Source organism: Dendropsophus ebraccatus, chromosome 2 (assembly GCF_027789765.1).
Source record: "Dendropsophus ebraccatus isolate aDenEbr1 chromosome 2, aDenEbr1.pat, whole genome shotgun sequence".
Lineage (NCBI taxonomy): Eukaryota > Metazoa > Chordata > Amphibia > Anura > Hylidae > Dendropsophus > Dendropsophus ebraccatus.
Genome location: NC_091455.1, coordinates 201,553,507 through 201,570,632, shown reverse-complemented (window position 1 = coordinate 201,570,632; position 17,126 = coordinate 201,553,507). Strand labels below are relative to the sequence as shown.

General features: G+C 42.9%; 1 protein-coding gene across 1 annotated transcript in view; it reads left to right on the top strand.

Annotated features, from left to right (window-relative positions):
• Positions 1–17,126, top strand: part of LOC138783857 (macrophage mannose receptor 1-like) — a 39,341-nt gene that overhangs the window by 14,242 nt on the left and 7,973 nt on the right. Inside the window, exons 7-20 of the mRNA XM_069959126.1 lie at positions 1,555–1,728; positions 3,807–3,964; positions 4,060–4,164; positions 4,838–4,953; positions 6,127–6,275; positions 6,606–6,802; positions 8,065–8,192; positions 8,399–8,486; positions 9,950–10,091; positions 10,702–10,734; positions 12,535–12,698; positions 13,598–13,665; positions 14,856–14,956; positions 15,450–15,592. Coding sequence (XP_069815227.1) covers positions 1,555–1,728; positions 3,807–3,964; positions 4,060–4,164; positions 4,838–4,953; positions 6,127–6,275; positions 6,606–6,802; positions 8,065–8,192; positions 8,399–8,486; positions 9,950–10,091; positions 10,702–10,734; positions 12,535–12,698; positions 13,598–13,665; positions 14,856–14,956; positions 15,450–15,592 — 1,766 coding nt within the window. The remainder of the gene's footprint in view (positions 1–1,554; positions 1,729–3,806; positions 3,965–4,059; positions 4,165–4,837; positions 4,954–6,126; positions 6,276–6,605; positions 6,803–8,064; positions 8,193–8,398; positions 8,487–9,949; positions 10,092–10,701; positions 10,735–12,534; positions 12,699–13,597; positions 13,666–14,855; positions 14,957–15,449; positions 15,593–17,126) is intronic.

Genomic DNA, 17,126 nt, shown 5'->3' with positions numbered 1-17,126 from the left:
GCGGCCGGGGGCTGGGGGCGATCATGTGGCCGGGGGCTGCGGGGCTGGGGGCGATCATGCGGCCGGGGGCGATCATGCGGTCGGGGGCTGCAGGGCTGGGGGCGATCATGCGGCCGGGGGCGATATACATTACCTGATCCCGGCTCCTGCTTGCTTCAGCGGCTCCCGACACGTTCCGCCCGGCCAATCAGTGCGCTGCCCCGCCGCAGCGCACTGATTGGCCGGGCGGGCCGTGAAGACACCGGGAGCCCCGAAGCAAGCAGGAACGGGGATCGGGTAATGTATAATGTCCGGCGGCCGGGGGGTTAATGGGGCGGGCTGCAGACAAAATCGCAGTAGGGATGTACATCCTGCTGCGAGTTTCTCTGCTATTGAAAGTATAGGGCCGGGATCTGCAGCGAGTCTCCCTGCAAAAACGCAGCAAGGAGACTCGCTGCAGATCCGGCAAGTGGGTTTGTAACCTAAAGAGATATATGGATTATACTCTTTGGTAAACTAGTCGCACGTTTTTCCAGAATACAGTGGTGACTTGGATTACGAGTATAATTCGTTCCGGGACCGCGCTTGTAATCCAAATCCACTCTTAAACCAAAGCAAATGTTCCCATAAGAAATCATTGAAATGCAGAAAATTGGTTCCATATTGGTTTTATATTCTGAATAACATGGAAAACAAATTAAACAAACATTTATAAACAGCTGAATATGTGATATTATAAGTTACTGTACAGTATAGCAATCAGCATGTGGTGTATAATGTATAGTAAGTGCATAAACCTGATAACACAGCAGCAGTTTGTAGATACAAGATGAGACTGCAGATCCCCATAATGCAGTAGCATAGTACAACATGCTAGAATAGAGAAGCAGGGCTGCTGTCAGAGGTCTGTGTGGTCACATGACAGCAATGGAGAAGGGGTGTGTGTGTTCAGCATGGACCAACCAGGAAGTGAGAATAACAGCTGAGCAGGAGGACAGTAACAGAAACTTTTTTTTATACAGCAGTGTGAGTGGCTGAGTGTAAGTGCAGGCACATTATAGCAGCAGTATGTATAGCTGAGTGTAAGTGCGGGCACATTATAGCAGCAGTATGTATAGCTGAGTGGGTTTACAGCTATGGAGAGATTACCTTCACAGTCCTATTCCCTGATGTGAGCCCCAGCCTGAAGTGGATCTGCTATGATTTGGAAGGTGAGGGAGACTTCCTGAGTCAGAGTACTGTGCTGTAGACCCCGCTATACAGACCCTGCCCCTCCTATGCTCCCCCTCCCACCCAGTACAGGGAGCTCTTAAACCAAAGCAATGCTCTTAAACCAAGTCACAATTTTGAAAAACTGTGAGCTCTTCTTGCTCTCAAGAACTGGTGAGTGCCCTTGCATTTTTCTTCTTAAGTGATTGTGTGACTAAATACTGCAACTCCAGCAAGAGAGCTCCACCACTGTAATAGAAGTACGCATAAGTGTAATTCTCCACTAATCCTGCATACCATCTAAGCCGCATGGAGGTAGTAGTGCCGGTATCTGTATCCTACTAAGGTTCTTCTATCTCGTTACAGAGACCACCTTTTGTGATTCATCATGGATTCCTTATAATGGATACTGCTATTACTTTGCTAGGGATAGAAATACTTGGCAGGGCGCAAAGTTGTCGTGCAGAAAGGAAGGGGGTGACCTCGTAAGTTTGCACAATATTGAAGAAGCCAATGCTGTTGCCTCAATGTTTCACTTTGGTAAGTATTACTAAAAATGAACAAACCTCCAGACATTTATTTGGGAATTTTCACGGATTTTGGATTTGACGTTGATTGGGATTTGGTCCCAACCATTCTGGGCCAGGTTCAGAGTGCTCGGCCCATGGAGTGTAAGGAGCTTACTGTCAGGGCACAACATGGCCACAAACTCAATGGCTTAAACAAGATGCCAAAAGTTCCTGTGTAATTTCAATGGCATCCTATACTAGGGCACTGTGGAATATATGTACTGAGAAAGAGGAGATTTTAAAGAGGAGAGTTAAAGGGGTTAGCTAGTGCTACAAAAACATGGTAACTTTTTCTAGAGACAGCACCACTCCTGTCTCCAGTTCAGGTGTGGTTTGTTATTAAGCTCCATTCACTCCAATGGAACTGAGTTAAAAACCCTACACCCAAACTGGAGATAAGAGTGATGTTGTCTCTGGAAGAAAGTGGCCATGTTTTTGTAGTGCTGGATAACCCCTTTTATGCATAGCATCTTGTGAGAACAGGAACTTGGAGGGTGAGAAAGTACTTACCCCCTCCCCATACCTGTCCAGACTAACATGTCAACTATAGGGGCTTAATTAGAAAGGGCTGGGCCCTTTTGATTGGGCCCCCCTTCTTCTCTCTATCCCACTATAGGTAAGCCCCCTTGTTAGCCCTCTGCTCAGTAAATAGCATATGTTAGGCATCTCCCCTGACACCCCCCACCCCAGTAGATAGTGCCTTCATCGTAGACATCTCCCCTAGTGTCCCCTAGTAGGCTTCTCCCCTGGTATCCCCTGTAGATAATGTTCCCCAAAATAGGCATCTCCCCTAGTATCCTACCCCACCCCCCCCCTCCCCCAGTACATAGTGTCATCCATGGTAGGCATCTCCCTTGGTAGTATGATGACAGCTCAGAAGGCCCAGTGTATTGAAGGAAGGGGCCCCATAGCATTCGCTGTGGCTGCTATGGTGGTAGTTACGCCTCTGGTCAACTATACCCTCTAGTGTCCATTTGATTATCACTAGATCTCTGCAGAGGAAAGCCCTGCAGCATTCTATCAATTGCTACATGATCAAGAACGGCCATAGCAGAAGAAAATACAGGACAGGAGTGGGGAGCAAGTGAACAAGGCTGGGTTTACATTACATTTTTTTCATTTTCTTTTTTTCCAAAAGTTTTTGCAAAAAATGTATGCATTTCTGTGCATATGTTTTTATCCGTTTTTCCATTAACGTCCATTATAAAAAAAGGAATCGAAAGGCATCTTTTTTTTTTTAATGTACACAAAAATGTAGCTAACCCTAATTTTCTGTACGTTAAAAAAACGGACGCATTTTGATCCGTTGTTGTTATAACGAAAGTCAGTAGAAAAACTGATCAAAGTGGATGCACACAAATGCATCCGCTTTTCCATCCATTTTTCATCAGTTTTTTTTTTTTCAAAAATGTATAGGAAAAAAAAACGGATAAAAAAAAATTAGTGTGAACCCAGGCTAATCCAGTGGATAGCTCATCAGTATGTCTTAAATGAAAAACCCATTTAAAAAGTCACTGTCGTTACAAAAAACTTTTGACATGTCATAGAGACATGTCAAAAGTTTTGACCGGTCTGGGTCTGTGTGTTCGGGAGAACGAGTGGGGAGAAGACGCGCTGCAGCGCATCCACTGTCTGCTCTGATTTAGAAAAAAAAATCAGACTTATAATGGAGCTCTATGGAGCCTGACTCTTTTCTGAAGCACGTCTTCTCTTTGCTCGATCTCCCGATCGGTACGGGTGTGAACACTCAGACTCAGACTGATCAAAATTTTTCTCTATGTCTCTGTGACATGTAAAACTTTTTTGTAATAACGCAGTGTATTCCTTTTCATTGCACTTGTAAAAGTTGCATTCATGGGCGTGTCGTAGTAAATGACCTCTAAGTGCTGGATGCCTTCGGACTTTCTGCTTTTTAAAAAAAGGTTAAAGGTATATGAGCAACTTTGGAATCAATCAACTATCTCTCTCTATGTGTAATTTAGGATAATACTAGCATGGCCATCTATTGGAGGGTACATTATATTACATATAATCACCATGTTCTTCCAGGAGATGTAGAGTATGTCTGGATTGGGTTGAATGACTTGAAGACTCAGCAATTTTTTGAGTGGAGTGATGGATCACCAGTGACATATACAACATGGCAGAGAGGAGAACCGTCTCACCTCAATAGCAGAGAAGAGGATTGTGTGGCATTATCTACTAAGGTATGACATGGTTAACATGGCGACCATGAGAATACAGTTAATAGTAATGTCCTCAGTGATAAGAAATAATCTCCTTGTAATAAATTCTTACACAGGACGGAGAATGGGCGGACACAATTTGTTCGAAACTTTTTCCATATATTTGCCAAACTCATTCCCTGGAACATGGTCCAAAACACAACACGTTTGGATGTGATGAGGTAAAGTACATTATGTGTTTAAAGAGGATGTACCATCAGGTACATCCTCTTTAATCTGACCCATGGATAGAACGGCGCCGCCACGGGGAAGCCGGTGCTGTGGTCCATTCTTTGAACCACCATCAGGTTCGTGTGTACGGCGCCATTCTATGCACAGGAACTGAGCCGAGGCTGAAGCACAGGAGAGGCGGGCCAGCCTGCCCTTAATGGGCGGAATCCCCCGCCCCTCTATGACGTGGCTCCATTGATTCTAAAGGAGCCGCGTCATAGAAGGGAGGGAATTCCTTCCCACTGGGGGTGGGCCGTACCGCCTCCTGTGCTTCAGTCCCGGCCCGGTACCCATGCATAGAACGGCGCCGTAAAGGGGAACCGGGCTGCAGTTAAAAAACCGGACTGCAGCACCGGCTTCCCCGTGACGGCGCTGTTCTATCTGTGGGTCAGATTAAGTGTTGTACCTGTATCATAGAAAGGGGAGGCTCTATAAAGAGCAGCTCTTGTGTCGGAAAACTTGGCCAATGTAGCTAATTATTTACATGTATCATCGGCTAGAACTTTCCTGCAGTAACAATAAAATAAATAGATCTCAAAAAGTGTCAACATTTTTTTAATTCACGGTAATTTAATTTGGTGCCATTCTTTTTCCCATTTTTGTTATCCTGTTATGTGTGAGCAGCCTTGGAAGAGACACGGCTCCTACTGCTATCTAATAGGTGAGGTGTCCGATACATTTGCAGAAGCTAACACCACATGTAAACAGCAAGGAGCCTCTCTCATGACTATTGAACACAGGTGATTATTATTATTATTATTATTATTATTATTATTAATAGTATTATTTTGTCTGGAAAAAATGATAATTTTCTAGCAGGGGCAAGGAGGAACATAATAAGCAAGATCTTCTTACCTCTCCCTGTGCCTTCACAGCACTGCCTTACAGCTACAGGATTCCCGCCGCGTTCCTGGATTGCCTGCTCTGCCAGGCAGTGACTGGGGTGGGACACCGTTCTGAGTCACTAATTCGAACAAACCATCAGCTGAGTTGTGACAACATCGCAACTTGGGGGAAAATTAGTTCTGGCGGGGGTCCTGGAGCCTGTGACGCAGCACTGCGGGGCACGGGGAGAGGTAAGTAAAGTTTGTTTGTTATGTTCCCCCCTACCCCTGTCTGCTGGCAAATTATCATTTTCTCCAGACTTCTCCGGCGACTTTGAAAATCCACCAGCTGGCAGGGACAGGGGGGAATTTGATAACAAGTTGTGATGATGTCAAAACTCGGGGGAAAATGCCTGCCCCGGCCCCAGTTGCTGACTGGCTGAGCAACCAGTTCATCATACGGGTCGTGACGTGCACACCCCGGAGATCCTAGAGTCCGATAGGGGTCCCATGGCTGGTCCCGCTGCTCAGGGCGGCACAGGGAAAGGTAAGTTTGTACTTGTTATCACATTCCCCCCTTCCGGCTGTATGCATTTTATTTCCCCCCCACATTTTTTGAGTGGCAGCAGTACGGAGTTATACGGCCCCTCCGCTGCAACTGATGGCTGTGTTGGCAACTGAAAGGCTGCTCAAGCTCTGGTTGTGGCACAGTTACAAATTGCTAGAGGTGCTGCATGTAGATACTTAGCCTCCCCTGATGTCTATAAAATACATGTTAGTATTAAACTAGACACATTACACTTGAAGAAGCAGTCTATGTCAGTAGTGCTACAGCCATGGCACAGTGTCGCAGAGAGGGTGGAGATACCTGTGAATCACCACTCTGCTACACTGTGCCACGGCTGCAGCGCTACTGACACAGACAACTTTCCCAAGTGTAATGTCTATCCTAATGCTAACATGCATTAGGGGAGGCAACAGTGCCTGGACCAGGGTTTCAGCAGTCCTGCAGTTCCCGTCACAGCTTTTCTAAATCTTTTGTCTAAACTAGAAAATAAAAGATGACATAATGTTGACTTCTTACTGCAGGGTTGAACAGGCCTATATAACAAGTCTGATTGGGTTTAGACCAGAGAAATATTTCTGGACAGGACTCGCTAATATAGAGGATAGGAACACTTATACATGGGCTAATAGGCAAGCTGTTTCGTATACACACTGGAACGAAGACATGCCAGGTAAGTCCTTTCTCCGCTAAATGGTCAGTATTCATGTAGATATAAAGTAATACTATATTTTCTATGCAGTAGCCACTGATGGTTTTAGCTGCTAGACCAATGGTGATCATACTTTTTTTTGGCTATTTGAACATTGAGATAGCAACCAATCACAGCTCATGTTAAGAAGCTATGAGCTGTGATTGGTTACTACCTATTTTAGACAAACTGATACATTTTGCACATTCTTAGCTTGTCTAGTCTTAGCTTACACTGTCTAGCCATTAGACAATTTTTATATTTCTGCCCCACTCCTTTCTCTTTGCTATAAATTTTAATTACATTTCATAGGCAGAAGACAGGGTTGTGTCGCTATGAGAACTGGAGACAGAGCCGGATTATGGGATGTTGTAAACTGTGAAGAAAAGGCTAAGTATGTGTGCAAAAAATGGGCACAAGGAGCGACCCCGCCGCCGCCTACCCCTACAACAACAGCAGAACCAATATGTCCAACTGATTGGACTTCATCAGGAGATGCATGTTTCAAGGTAAAGAAATCCAATTCAATTATATCATAAATCTAGTGATTATAGTCTTGCTGTCCTCCAATGTTTTTTTCTAGTTTTGGTTGGACATTTGTTTAAAGAAGTTATTCAGTTTAGAATGGCACAACTACTTTCTTGCAAAAAAAAAAAAAAAAAACACATTCCCCACAAAGACATGTCAAAAGTTTTGATTGGTAAAGGTCTAAGTTGTCCAACCCCAACCAATAAGGAGAATGGACCAGGAGACAGGAGAAGTCCACCCACTGTATGTTCACTCATGGGTCTTTTACCTGGTGGACCGTATTGGCTAACGTAATGCACCTGTCCAGGTCACATAACACAGAGCCGGAAGAGAACATGCTGCACACAGACTTCTTCTGCCTCGTTCTCCCGATCGGTCGCAGTCAAAACAGTCAGACCCAGACAGAATGAAACTTTTGACATGTCTCTATTAGAGATGAGCAAACCGAGTTCGGGTTTGAGTCGATCCGAACCCGAACGTTCGGTATTTGATTAGCGGGGGCTGCTGAACTTGGATAAAGCTCTGAGGTTGTCTGGAAAACATGGATACAGCCAATGACTATATCCATGTTTTCCACATAGCCTTAGGGCTTTATCCAACTTCAGCAGCCACCGCTAATTAAATGCCGAAAGTTCGGGTTCGGATCGACTCGAGCATGCTCCAGGTTCGCTCATCTCTAGTCTCTATGCAACCCTCTGTGTAGTTCTCCTATAGTAAATGGCCCCCCTTTGCGTCTTAAAGGTGCACACACAATTGAATGTTGTGCTCGCCCAGGAATCCAGGACAAGTGCCTGCTTCCCAGAACAGTCCGGTAGCAAAGCTGTACGGTCATCAGGGCCCACTGAGGATCAGTACGACACTAGCTGCCCTCTGGACAGTGTCATCTGACATGTAATGTTGGATGAAAGTAGCATTTTTGCAGATGATGGGCTGGTATAATTATACTGTAAAGAAAAGTAGTTGGGTGTGCTTTTCAGTAGAGGGAGATCCCACATAAACTAAAGGGAGTGAATGGCACATATGGTCATAACTCCAAATGGCATATTCTTCATAGTCAGTAGGTAATTCACTGAGAACCATATAAATCCCTGCTGTAGTTTGCTGCCTCTAGTGGTGGTTACTACTGATGCAATTCTTGCGCTCTATAGAGATTAAACTGAATTTTGACCTAATGTTATAGGATAAAATAATTTTTAAATCCTTTAAGGGGGGGAAAAATGTTTTGTTTGTTTCTTTTTTTAAGTTTTACTCTGAAGATTATTATGAAGAAAAATCCTGGTATGAAGCAAGAGACTTTTGCAGAGCTATAGGAGGTGACTTGCTCAGTATCACCAGCAATGAGGAAGAGACAGCTGTGTTAGCAATGATGAGGTAAGAAGTGACCTTCCAAACAAAAACAAAAAAATTGTACACTATAGACAATATGAATTACGATTGTTGATAGAAACCTGTCAATTGAAAAGCAGATCTGGGAGAGAGAAACATGTTATAGAGCAGGAGGTGCTGAGCAGAGTTATAGCTTTCGGTACATTGACGATTATTAATTTTATTATTATTATTTTTTTTTTTTATGCAAGTTCCCATAGCGCTTTCTATAAACCTATCTGGATGGGCCTAGAGTACAGTAATCCTGATGAAGGCTCCACATGGTCAGATGGGTCACCTGTAAGTAATACCTTTTGTGGTATCATCACTATTGTTCCTTTACTGGTAATAAAATTGGCCAGTTGGGCCTCTAATCAGAGTTTGTTTTCAATATAGAATAAAAGAAAATGTATCTGTCCTCTAAGCATTAAGTGCTAATAGGGTGTTTTAATCACAAACATATAAAATCCATCAGCCACTGGGCCCTTGTGGTGTAATAAAATCAAAATATTTAAGAAATAAAATACAAAGCAGTAAAATAACAATGTCAAAGTCCTTAAAACATGATACGTCAAGCACACAGAGTTCATATAAGCTTCATTTGATGGGTAATCTGGTCTTTGGATTCAGATCTGGAGAGTTACTCCCATCATCCTCTCCATAGCTTGCAGCAATGCCTGTCAGTGATAGTGGACAGATGAGGGTTATACTCCTTACCCACTGTGCTTGTGCAGCACTGCTAATGCAGCAAAATTCAGTTTGCTTAAAATAATATATGCGATGTTCCCCTTTATATAGGGTATATATATGTATCTACAACCAGACAAATAGTACTGCCCTCCTGGCGATCTGTCTATAGTACAATGTTTATACTCAGTCTCTCTGGCTTTACAACTGCTAGTTGTCATAGAGGGAGAACTTAGACACATGCAAGTCGTTTGGTGCAGGTGCGCCTCTCACCCATGCAGGATCAGCGTGACAAGCATATTTTATGCTTCAGCATATATTTTCTTATTCTTAAATTCACAAGGTTTATGACGCCTTAAATGAAGGCAGCATAAACTAGAGACAGAAATGTTGAACAGATCGGTGTATTACTTACATCATTCTGTTCAGCCGTTCTCCTAATATGCAGGAGAATAGAATTCTTGCCACACCCCTCCCCCCGCCTTCCAGCTGAAGATTGACTATACACAGCATGGATAGATAACTGCCAATCAGCAGCTGGTGATTGCATGCATGTTTGAAGTGAAAAAAGTGTAATAAAAAAAAAAGGTTTTAAAAGTATAAAAAAAAACTTATAACCCCCCCCCCCCCCTATAAAAGTTTAAAATACCCCTTGCCTGTTATAAAAATAAAAATATTTTAGTAAATAAATATATTGTATATCATAGTGTGCGGAATTGTCCGGTCTACTAAAAGAAAACATTATTGTTCCCGCACAGTGAACCGCGTAAATGAAAAAAAAACAAAAACCAAGATTGCTGATTTTTAAAAACTATATATCAGGAAAAATTTTTATAAAAAGCGATTCTAATTTTTCTGTTACACCAATATGATGTTAATAAAAACTAAAGATCATGGAAATGACACCCCAACCAGCCCGATAGTTGGAAAAATAAAAGCGCTATGGCTCTTAGAAGGCGGGAAGGAACATTGCATACATTTGACCCGGACATTCGGGCATCAAAGGGCTCTGTGTTGAAGGGGTTAATATAGTGACTTTTTATTAGCTAACAATTTCTTACAAATTTTTTTATTAGTTTAGTTATGACAGCTGGTACTACGGGGAACCGGAGACCGACAACGGGCAGGAGTCCTGTGGGGCGCTGTTTGGTTTTAGATTAAAATGGCGTATTCTCCACTGTGATACCAGATGGCACTGGATTTGTAAACTAAAAAAAGGTACATACCTGTCCACCTATGGATTCTTTATGTAACTAAATGGTATCCTGAAGCAGGGAACACCAGAGAGGGTTCAGTGTCTGCCTTGGTGCATAAGGATGAAACATAAAATGCCGCTTTTCCACTATTGCCTTTGGTTACCACATATCTTATGGGTGCAGTCATCCACCATTACCCATTATTTGTGTCTATTTCCTTTTATACTATTTATATATTGTTTTTATTTAGTGGAATAATGTGGAATTAACATAACATATGGGATAGGTTCTTAAACTAAGGCAGGGTCTACATAGAGATTTTGGCCCAACAGGGGTTGCACTGCATAGATCATACAGCATCACAGCTAAGGCAACTATATGGGGTCACACTGCAACTCACAAGTGGTCACAACCCTAACAGACACAAATAAGTCATCTCAGCTGCTACTTATGGCTTGGAGCACACTTACTTTCAATGCACAATCCACTGCAATATGCTAAGGAGAAAGGAAGGGAAAGGGCTGTAGACCTAAATGGTCAGGCAATGTCTGTACCAGTAATATAAGTGATACAGGTTATATATGTACAATTTTCTGATGAAAATGTCTGTTTTTTTTTGGTCTGGTTTCTAGGAACGGAATTAAAGGAAGAACCAAAACCTATTGGTGAGCTTTTTTTTTTTTCATTTATCAAACTGGTTTGTCAATCAGTTTTATAATATATACAACACAAAAAAATGCCCAGACTTCAGACCCGACACTCAGAATGGATAGAGAACTCAAAAAAGACACACCAAATAACTCCAGACCAGACATTCCGAATAGATACAGACTCCAGACCAGACAGTCCAAATGGACACAGACCTCAGAATAGACCTGCTAATGTAATAAGGACCCCTTACCAGACCTCAAAGCGTCTAAACTAATACCCCCAGACCAGTTCTCCTAAGGGCCCTATTACACTGAGCGATAATCGGCCGAATCAGGCTCTGTGTAATAGAGACAATGATCAGTCGATGAAACGATCAACGGTTGATTGTTGTTTTAGGTTTGAAACTAAAATTGTCTGGCACCGACCGCTCATCACTATGTGTAGTAAGCATGGCCAACAACTGACGATTGCCCCAAAACCTTATACCTTACCTCTCCCTGCTCCTGGTCTCTTCTCCTGTGCTCCACAACTTCCTGGTCCCGGTGGCTGCAGCGTCTGGCGCTTAGCCAATCACATTTCATGGTGATCCTGGCCTGTAATTGGCTGAGCGGCCTGTCAGCTGACAGGCCGTTCAGACACTGCAGCCGCTGGGACCGGGAAGCTGCAGAGAACAGGAGAGAAGACTAGGAGTGGGGAGAGGTAAGGTATTAGGTGTTTGGGCAAGGGCTGCATGGACATCGCTAGCAATGTCCATACAGCCGTTACTGCCCAATTATCAGGCCGTCTAATAGGTCCAGTAAACAAGCGCCGATCTAGCAGATCTGCACTCATTTACTAAAATGATCGACCCGTGTACTAGTACCCTAAGTAAATACATGTCCCAGACTAGATACCCTAATCTAGTAGAGACCAACCCCATAATAAAGACCAACCACCTTATAAATACTAACTCCAGACATCATAAACATACACAGACCAGACTCCTGATATCAGACCTGAATGTGTCTGCTGCCACATCAGTAAAGAGGACAGTAGGAACAAGTAGACTTTGAATAAAATACGTAACTCTAGATCCCTGATTCCTGTGATTTCTTATTATCATATTATAACCCATAGTCAGAGAGAAATTACACCAACATTTCATATACCATATTTTCCATCGTATAAGACAACTAGACGACCCCCAGCTTTTCCAGTTAAAATATACAATTTGGGATATAGTCACCGTATAAGACTACCCCTCTTACGACGCACACCAAATAAAAATTAATAAAAAACATCAGACAGCAGCGAGATCTGAGAGGCAGAAAAGGTGGTACAGTAATACCGGTAGGATAGAAGGGCGGCCAAACGGCTGAAAGTGATGTGTTTTTCTAGGCCCCTCTACCGTATCTTTTTTTTTCTATACATCGGACGTCTGCAGCTTGCTCTGCCCTCCATACGGTCGCCGCATATGTCGGAGATGCAGCCCCACCATATGCGGTGACTGCAGATTCTCCAGTCCGGTTTCAAAGCTTTTCAGCACCCGCCCTATAAGATGACACCCATCGTAGAAGACAACCCCTGACTCTAGAGAAAATTGTATGGGTAAAATAGTAGTCTTATGCACAGGTAAATACAGTACATTGTTGGAGTTTACATTCTGTTTTTCTTACCATGGAAGGTAAATGGAATGCCCGAAATAAAACTGGTAAAAAAACAAACCATGGTCCGAGGCCTCCAGGGCCACCATGCTGTCTGATAATTTTTATGTATTATTTTGTCAGTCCTGCTCACTTACATGTTATAATCAGCTATTTGTATCCCCTTTATAGAATATGAATTTACAAGTGACGGCTGGCTAATCTACAATGACAGCCACTACTATATTAGCGAGGATCAAGTGCCGATGGAGAAAGCACAAGAATATTGTAATCACAATTTCTCCCGTCTTGTCACCATTAACAGTGAACCTGAGCGCAAATTCCTCTGGAAATATGTACGTCGTGTATACTTATATTCTTCTAATTATGGGCTAGGGATCCAATGGGACTTTGGGTCACATAACAATAAAGCTAGGTTCACACACAGTAAAATAAAGGCAAAAATAGCTGTTATTCTTCTAATAATCTTCTAGGCTCAGGGCTTGTGCAGCCCTGCAGTTCCCAACACAGCCATTGGTGACAGCAGAGAGGCCGCATCCCCTCTTACTACTGCGACTCAATGTGAAAATGCAAATAAAAATGACACTTTTTTTAATAAAGCTATGTTAATTAAAGTAGGAAAAAGTCTTTTAGACAGCACTTCTATGTCTAGGGTGGTGCTCGCAGTAACAAAAAATTCCAGCGATATTATAAAAGTTCAATCTTGGCACTCACCATAATGCTTCATAGTTTTTATTGTAGAAAAAACATCAAAGCAACACCGAAACGTCCTGTTGCCGTTGTATTTTGTGATGGACTTTTTTCTACAATAAAAATTATGAAGCGTTATGGTGAGTGCCGACATTGAACTTTTATAATTAAAGTTTTATAACTTTAACTAATGTAAACAAAAGCAGGGTAGACTAAAACAGAGTAAGCAGAGCTGTTATTATAATGTTGCTGGGAGGCCCTTATTGGAGGGTTCTTACTGTGGTAGGATATAGTAGTATGTTTATTGGGTGGTACAGGCACATGTGCCGGCTGAAATATACAACCTCGATGAGATTAGGGAGCTGGTGGCGAGGTAAGGGGCCGGAGGCATGGTGTAGCAAATTAGTGTAACGCTGGCAAGAAATGATGTTTTGGCTCAATGGATGTCATTGAATAAAAAAAAGAATAAAAAAATGTAAAAAAATTCTATCTCAGCCCTGTTTATGGACTAATTTCTATTGCATTCTTTTTTCACCCTATCCAGATTTTAACCAAAAGAACAGAACCCGCTTATTACATTGGCCTACGTTTGGGACTGGATAAAGAATTTAAGTAGGTGTTGAACAGTGGCTGATATAAGTTTTGTTGAATATATATATGGTTGGTATGTATAGCTGTTGTCTAGTCTATATACTGCATTTGGTGTACAATGAGAAGTGTCAAAGCTTCAAAAGACACATCTCCTCTTCTGTAAGGCTGCATTCACATGTTTCGTATATACGGTCCGCACATACTGTATACTGCAGACTGGACCTTGGAACTCCCGGCATCATCATTCATTATGATGCTGTGAGCTCCAAAGGAGTTAAATCCTTACGCTGCTGTACTGACACCACTGTGACAGTACAATAGCGTGGAGATTTAACAGTTTGGAAGCCCTCAGCATCATCATAAATTATGATGCCAGGAGTTTCAAAGTCCAGCCCATGGCATACAGTGTGTAAGCACCATATATACGGAACATGTGAATGCAGCCTAAGTGCCCAGTTACACCATTTTAACGTCCGTACCTACACACGCTTCAGCACTGGCCTCTGTGCGTGGTTTGCAGTGGAGGATGCTATGTTGTGATTTTGTGCACTTATTGTTTTGTGATCTGAACACGGCTCTATTACTTCCCTGCAGTGTGATTGAATTCCTCTACATTCTCTTGCTGACCTTGTTTTGCCCTTCAGATGGTTAACCTGGTGTGATTGACAGATCCCTTCACCACTCTCATTCCTTCTTACTAGCCTGTTTTCTGTGAGATCTGAATGCCAGAAGTTTGGTCCAATCACGCCCTGGCATCATATAAGATTACCTCTGACCCTTCTTTCTGTGCTTGCTATAAGTCTATTTAGATTTTGCTAGCGTTAACCTTTTGCTACTTTGTTCTTCTGACCTTTGACTCAGCTTTCTCTGACTTTGCTCTTCCTTGCTGGTATAGCATTTGCTATCTCCGGTATTGACCTCTTTTTGCTTAGCTATCCTTTGTTGTGGTTGTTTGTTTTGCTTGGTCTTTGTGTGCACTGTTACATAGAGAGGGACTGGTATTCAGTGTCCATGTAAATGCATGTTTCTAGAAAATGCATCATGTCTTGCACTGCTGCACAGATCCATTTAAGTGAATGGGTCTGATATACAATTCCAAAACCTATAGAGAGATATGGTGCTGCTTCTAGAAAAAAAAATGTTGTGCATCTTCATGTCCTATGAATGTGCTCCTTTATGGATGTGTTATATAATATTTGTTTTAACATTAGGTGGATAGATGGTTCTCCAGTTGACTATGTTGCCTGGGAGATAAACCAACCTGATTTTTCTCACAATGATGAGTTTTGCGCTGAGATCCTTGCCCGCACAGGTATGACATACACCGGTAATGGTACCTAAAGTGGTACTCCTGAACTGAAGCCTTTCAGCACTTATCAGTTCCTGCATGCTCACTGCTATATGCTTGGGGCTCTATGTCCAGAACATGGTCGCCATCTTGAAAGCAGCCATATTGTATCAAAGGCAAGTTTTTGTAATGGGAAGGTGGTCATGTGGTGTATCAAAGAAGACCAGAGTTGTCTCTGAAATCAATTGCTGCAATCAGATTTTTCTCTTGTGGTTAAAAAGTTATAAACATGGAAAATACTGTAGCAGACCGTGGGATGATGACTATGGTGCTATACATATTTTTTGTGGGCATGGCAGATATACTTCTGCACAGGGTATGTGCCTTTTCTATATGGGGTTTAATCACCACGTGTGTGCATTGAATTTTTTTTGTGCATTTTGTTTTTTAGCCAGTAGATGGTAGTGTTGCAGTAGGATTTATTGGTGTTGTTGTTTCTATTCTGTTACTTTTATAGGTGCCTGGAAAGATATAAATTGTGGATTTCTTAGAGCTTTTATCTGTGAAAGGACAAATAGTTCCATGGGTACAACTTTTCCCCCAACTAGCCCAGCACCAGATGGTGGATGCCCAGCAGGTTGGCTTTCATTTGGACAAAAGGTAATCTTCATAATATAATATATATTAATATTTACAGCAGTAACTTGGGTATCTATAATATTGTCAGCTTGTCACTAGGAGGCAGAACTGGAATTCACCATTACTAGTCCCCTCTCCTGAGACCTCACTGTGGCTCCCAGTACTCAGATACTACCAGGACTTACAGTAAATATGAAAAACAGTCATCAGAAAAGCATACAAAGCACACATCAATACTGGGAGGAACAAAATAGCAGATCAACAACACATGACAAGAGCCGTAGATGATGGAATGAATGATGGCCTGAATGAGTGATGATGAATGGAGCCACTGGAGAGAGTGATCTCTTACTCCTGTGGACAGGTGACAAGTTATTTTATCTTGGAATACCAGTTTAAGTTCCATTCACTTCCATGGAACTCAGCTGCAAAACTGCAACCAAACTAGAGACAAGAGTGTTGCTGTTTCTGGAAGAAAGCTTTTTTTTCTAAGCCTAGACAACTCCTTTAATTATAATAGGGATCCTGCATGGACCTAATTCAGCATGGGAACAGGGAGCAGGGGAAGTATACATGTTAACCCAATCTTCTGGCATCAGCTGTGACTGCATATCAATTGGAGGAGCAACATAGTGATAGGTACCATTAGTTTTAATGGGACAAGTTGGGAAAAACACAGCCTTCAAAAACCAAAAAGTGTTTCACCCGTATAGAAAAAGACACTTGCATGGTTCAAGCTCCCACTGAAACCAATGAAAACTTTAATGAAACTGTCAATGGAAAAAAAAAAAATCTGCACAGAACTGCACAAGCCAGGGGTTTTAACATGCTGAAATAAAAGACGTCCACTTACCTCCCCGGTTCCAGCAGCGGGTCCCTCATCACGGCGCTTCGGTGCCCGGTTACCGGCCACTTCCGGGTGTCTGACGCTGCCCGAGACGCTACGTCTCAGGGCCGCTCAGCCACTCAGTGAAGGAGGCGGGATCCGAGCAGACTTCAAACGGATCCCGCCTCCTTCACTGAGTGGCTAAGCGGCCCTGAGACGTAGCGTCTCGGCCGGTGTCAGACACCAGGAAGCGGCCGGGAACCGGGCACTGGAGCGCCGTGATGCGGGACCCGCTGCTGGAACCGGGGTGGTAAGTGGACGTCTTTTATTTCAGCCACCTCCTCCCCGGTCCCCCCAAAAAAGTGCCCCCACGCTGGAGCACCCCTTTAAAGTGAATCTCTCATCTGCAATTCACGTTTCAAATTGCTGACACTGTTAGACAACTGTTAGGACAAGAAGACACATGGTACCTTTCACAAATATGTCTGTGCTTCCATACCATAGAAAAATGCTTTTAGTCTTATGTACAAAGTGTAAAGGTGAAGTGCTGAAGGTTGTAATGCCTCCTCGCTCCCCCTCCCATCCCTGCTTGATTGACAGTCAGCTTCCAGGGCTGAGCCCTTCTCCCAAATCTCATTCCTGCGCCATGCATATAAATTTTGCACAGGGGAGAGATTTAGAAGCAGGGCTTGGCTTCCAGCTGACTGTCAATTAAGCAGGGATGGGTGG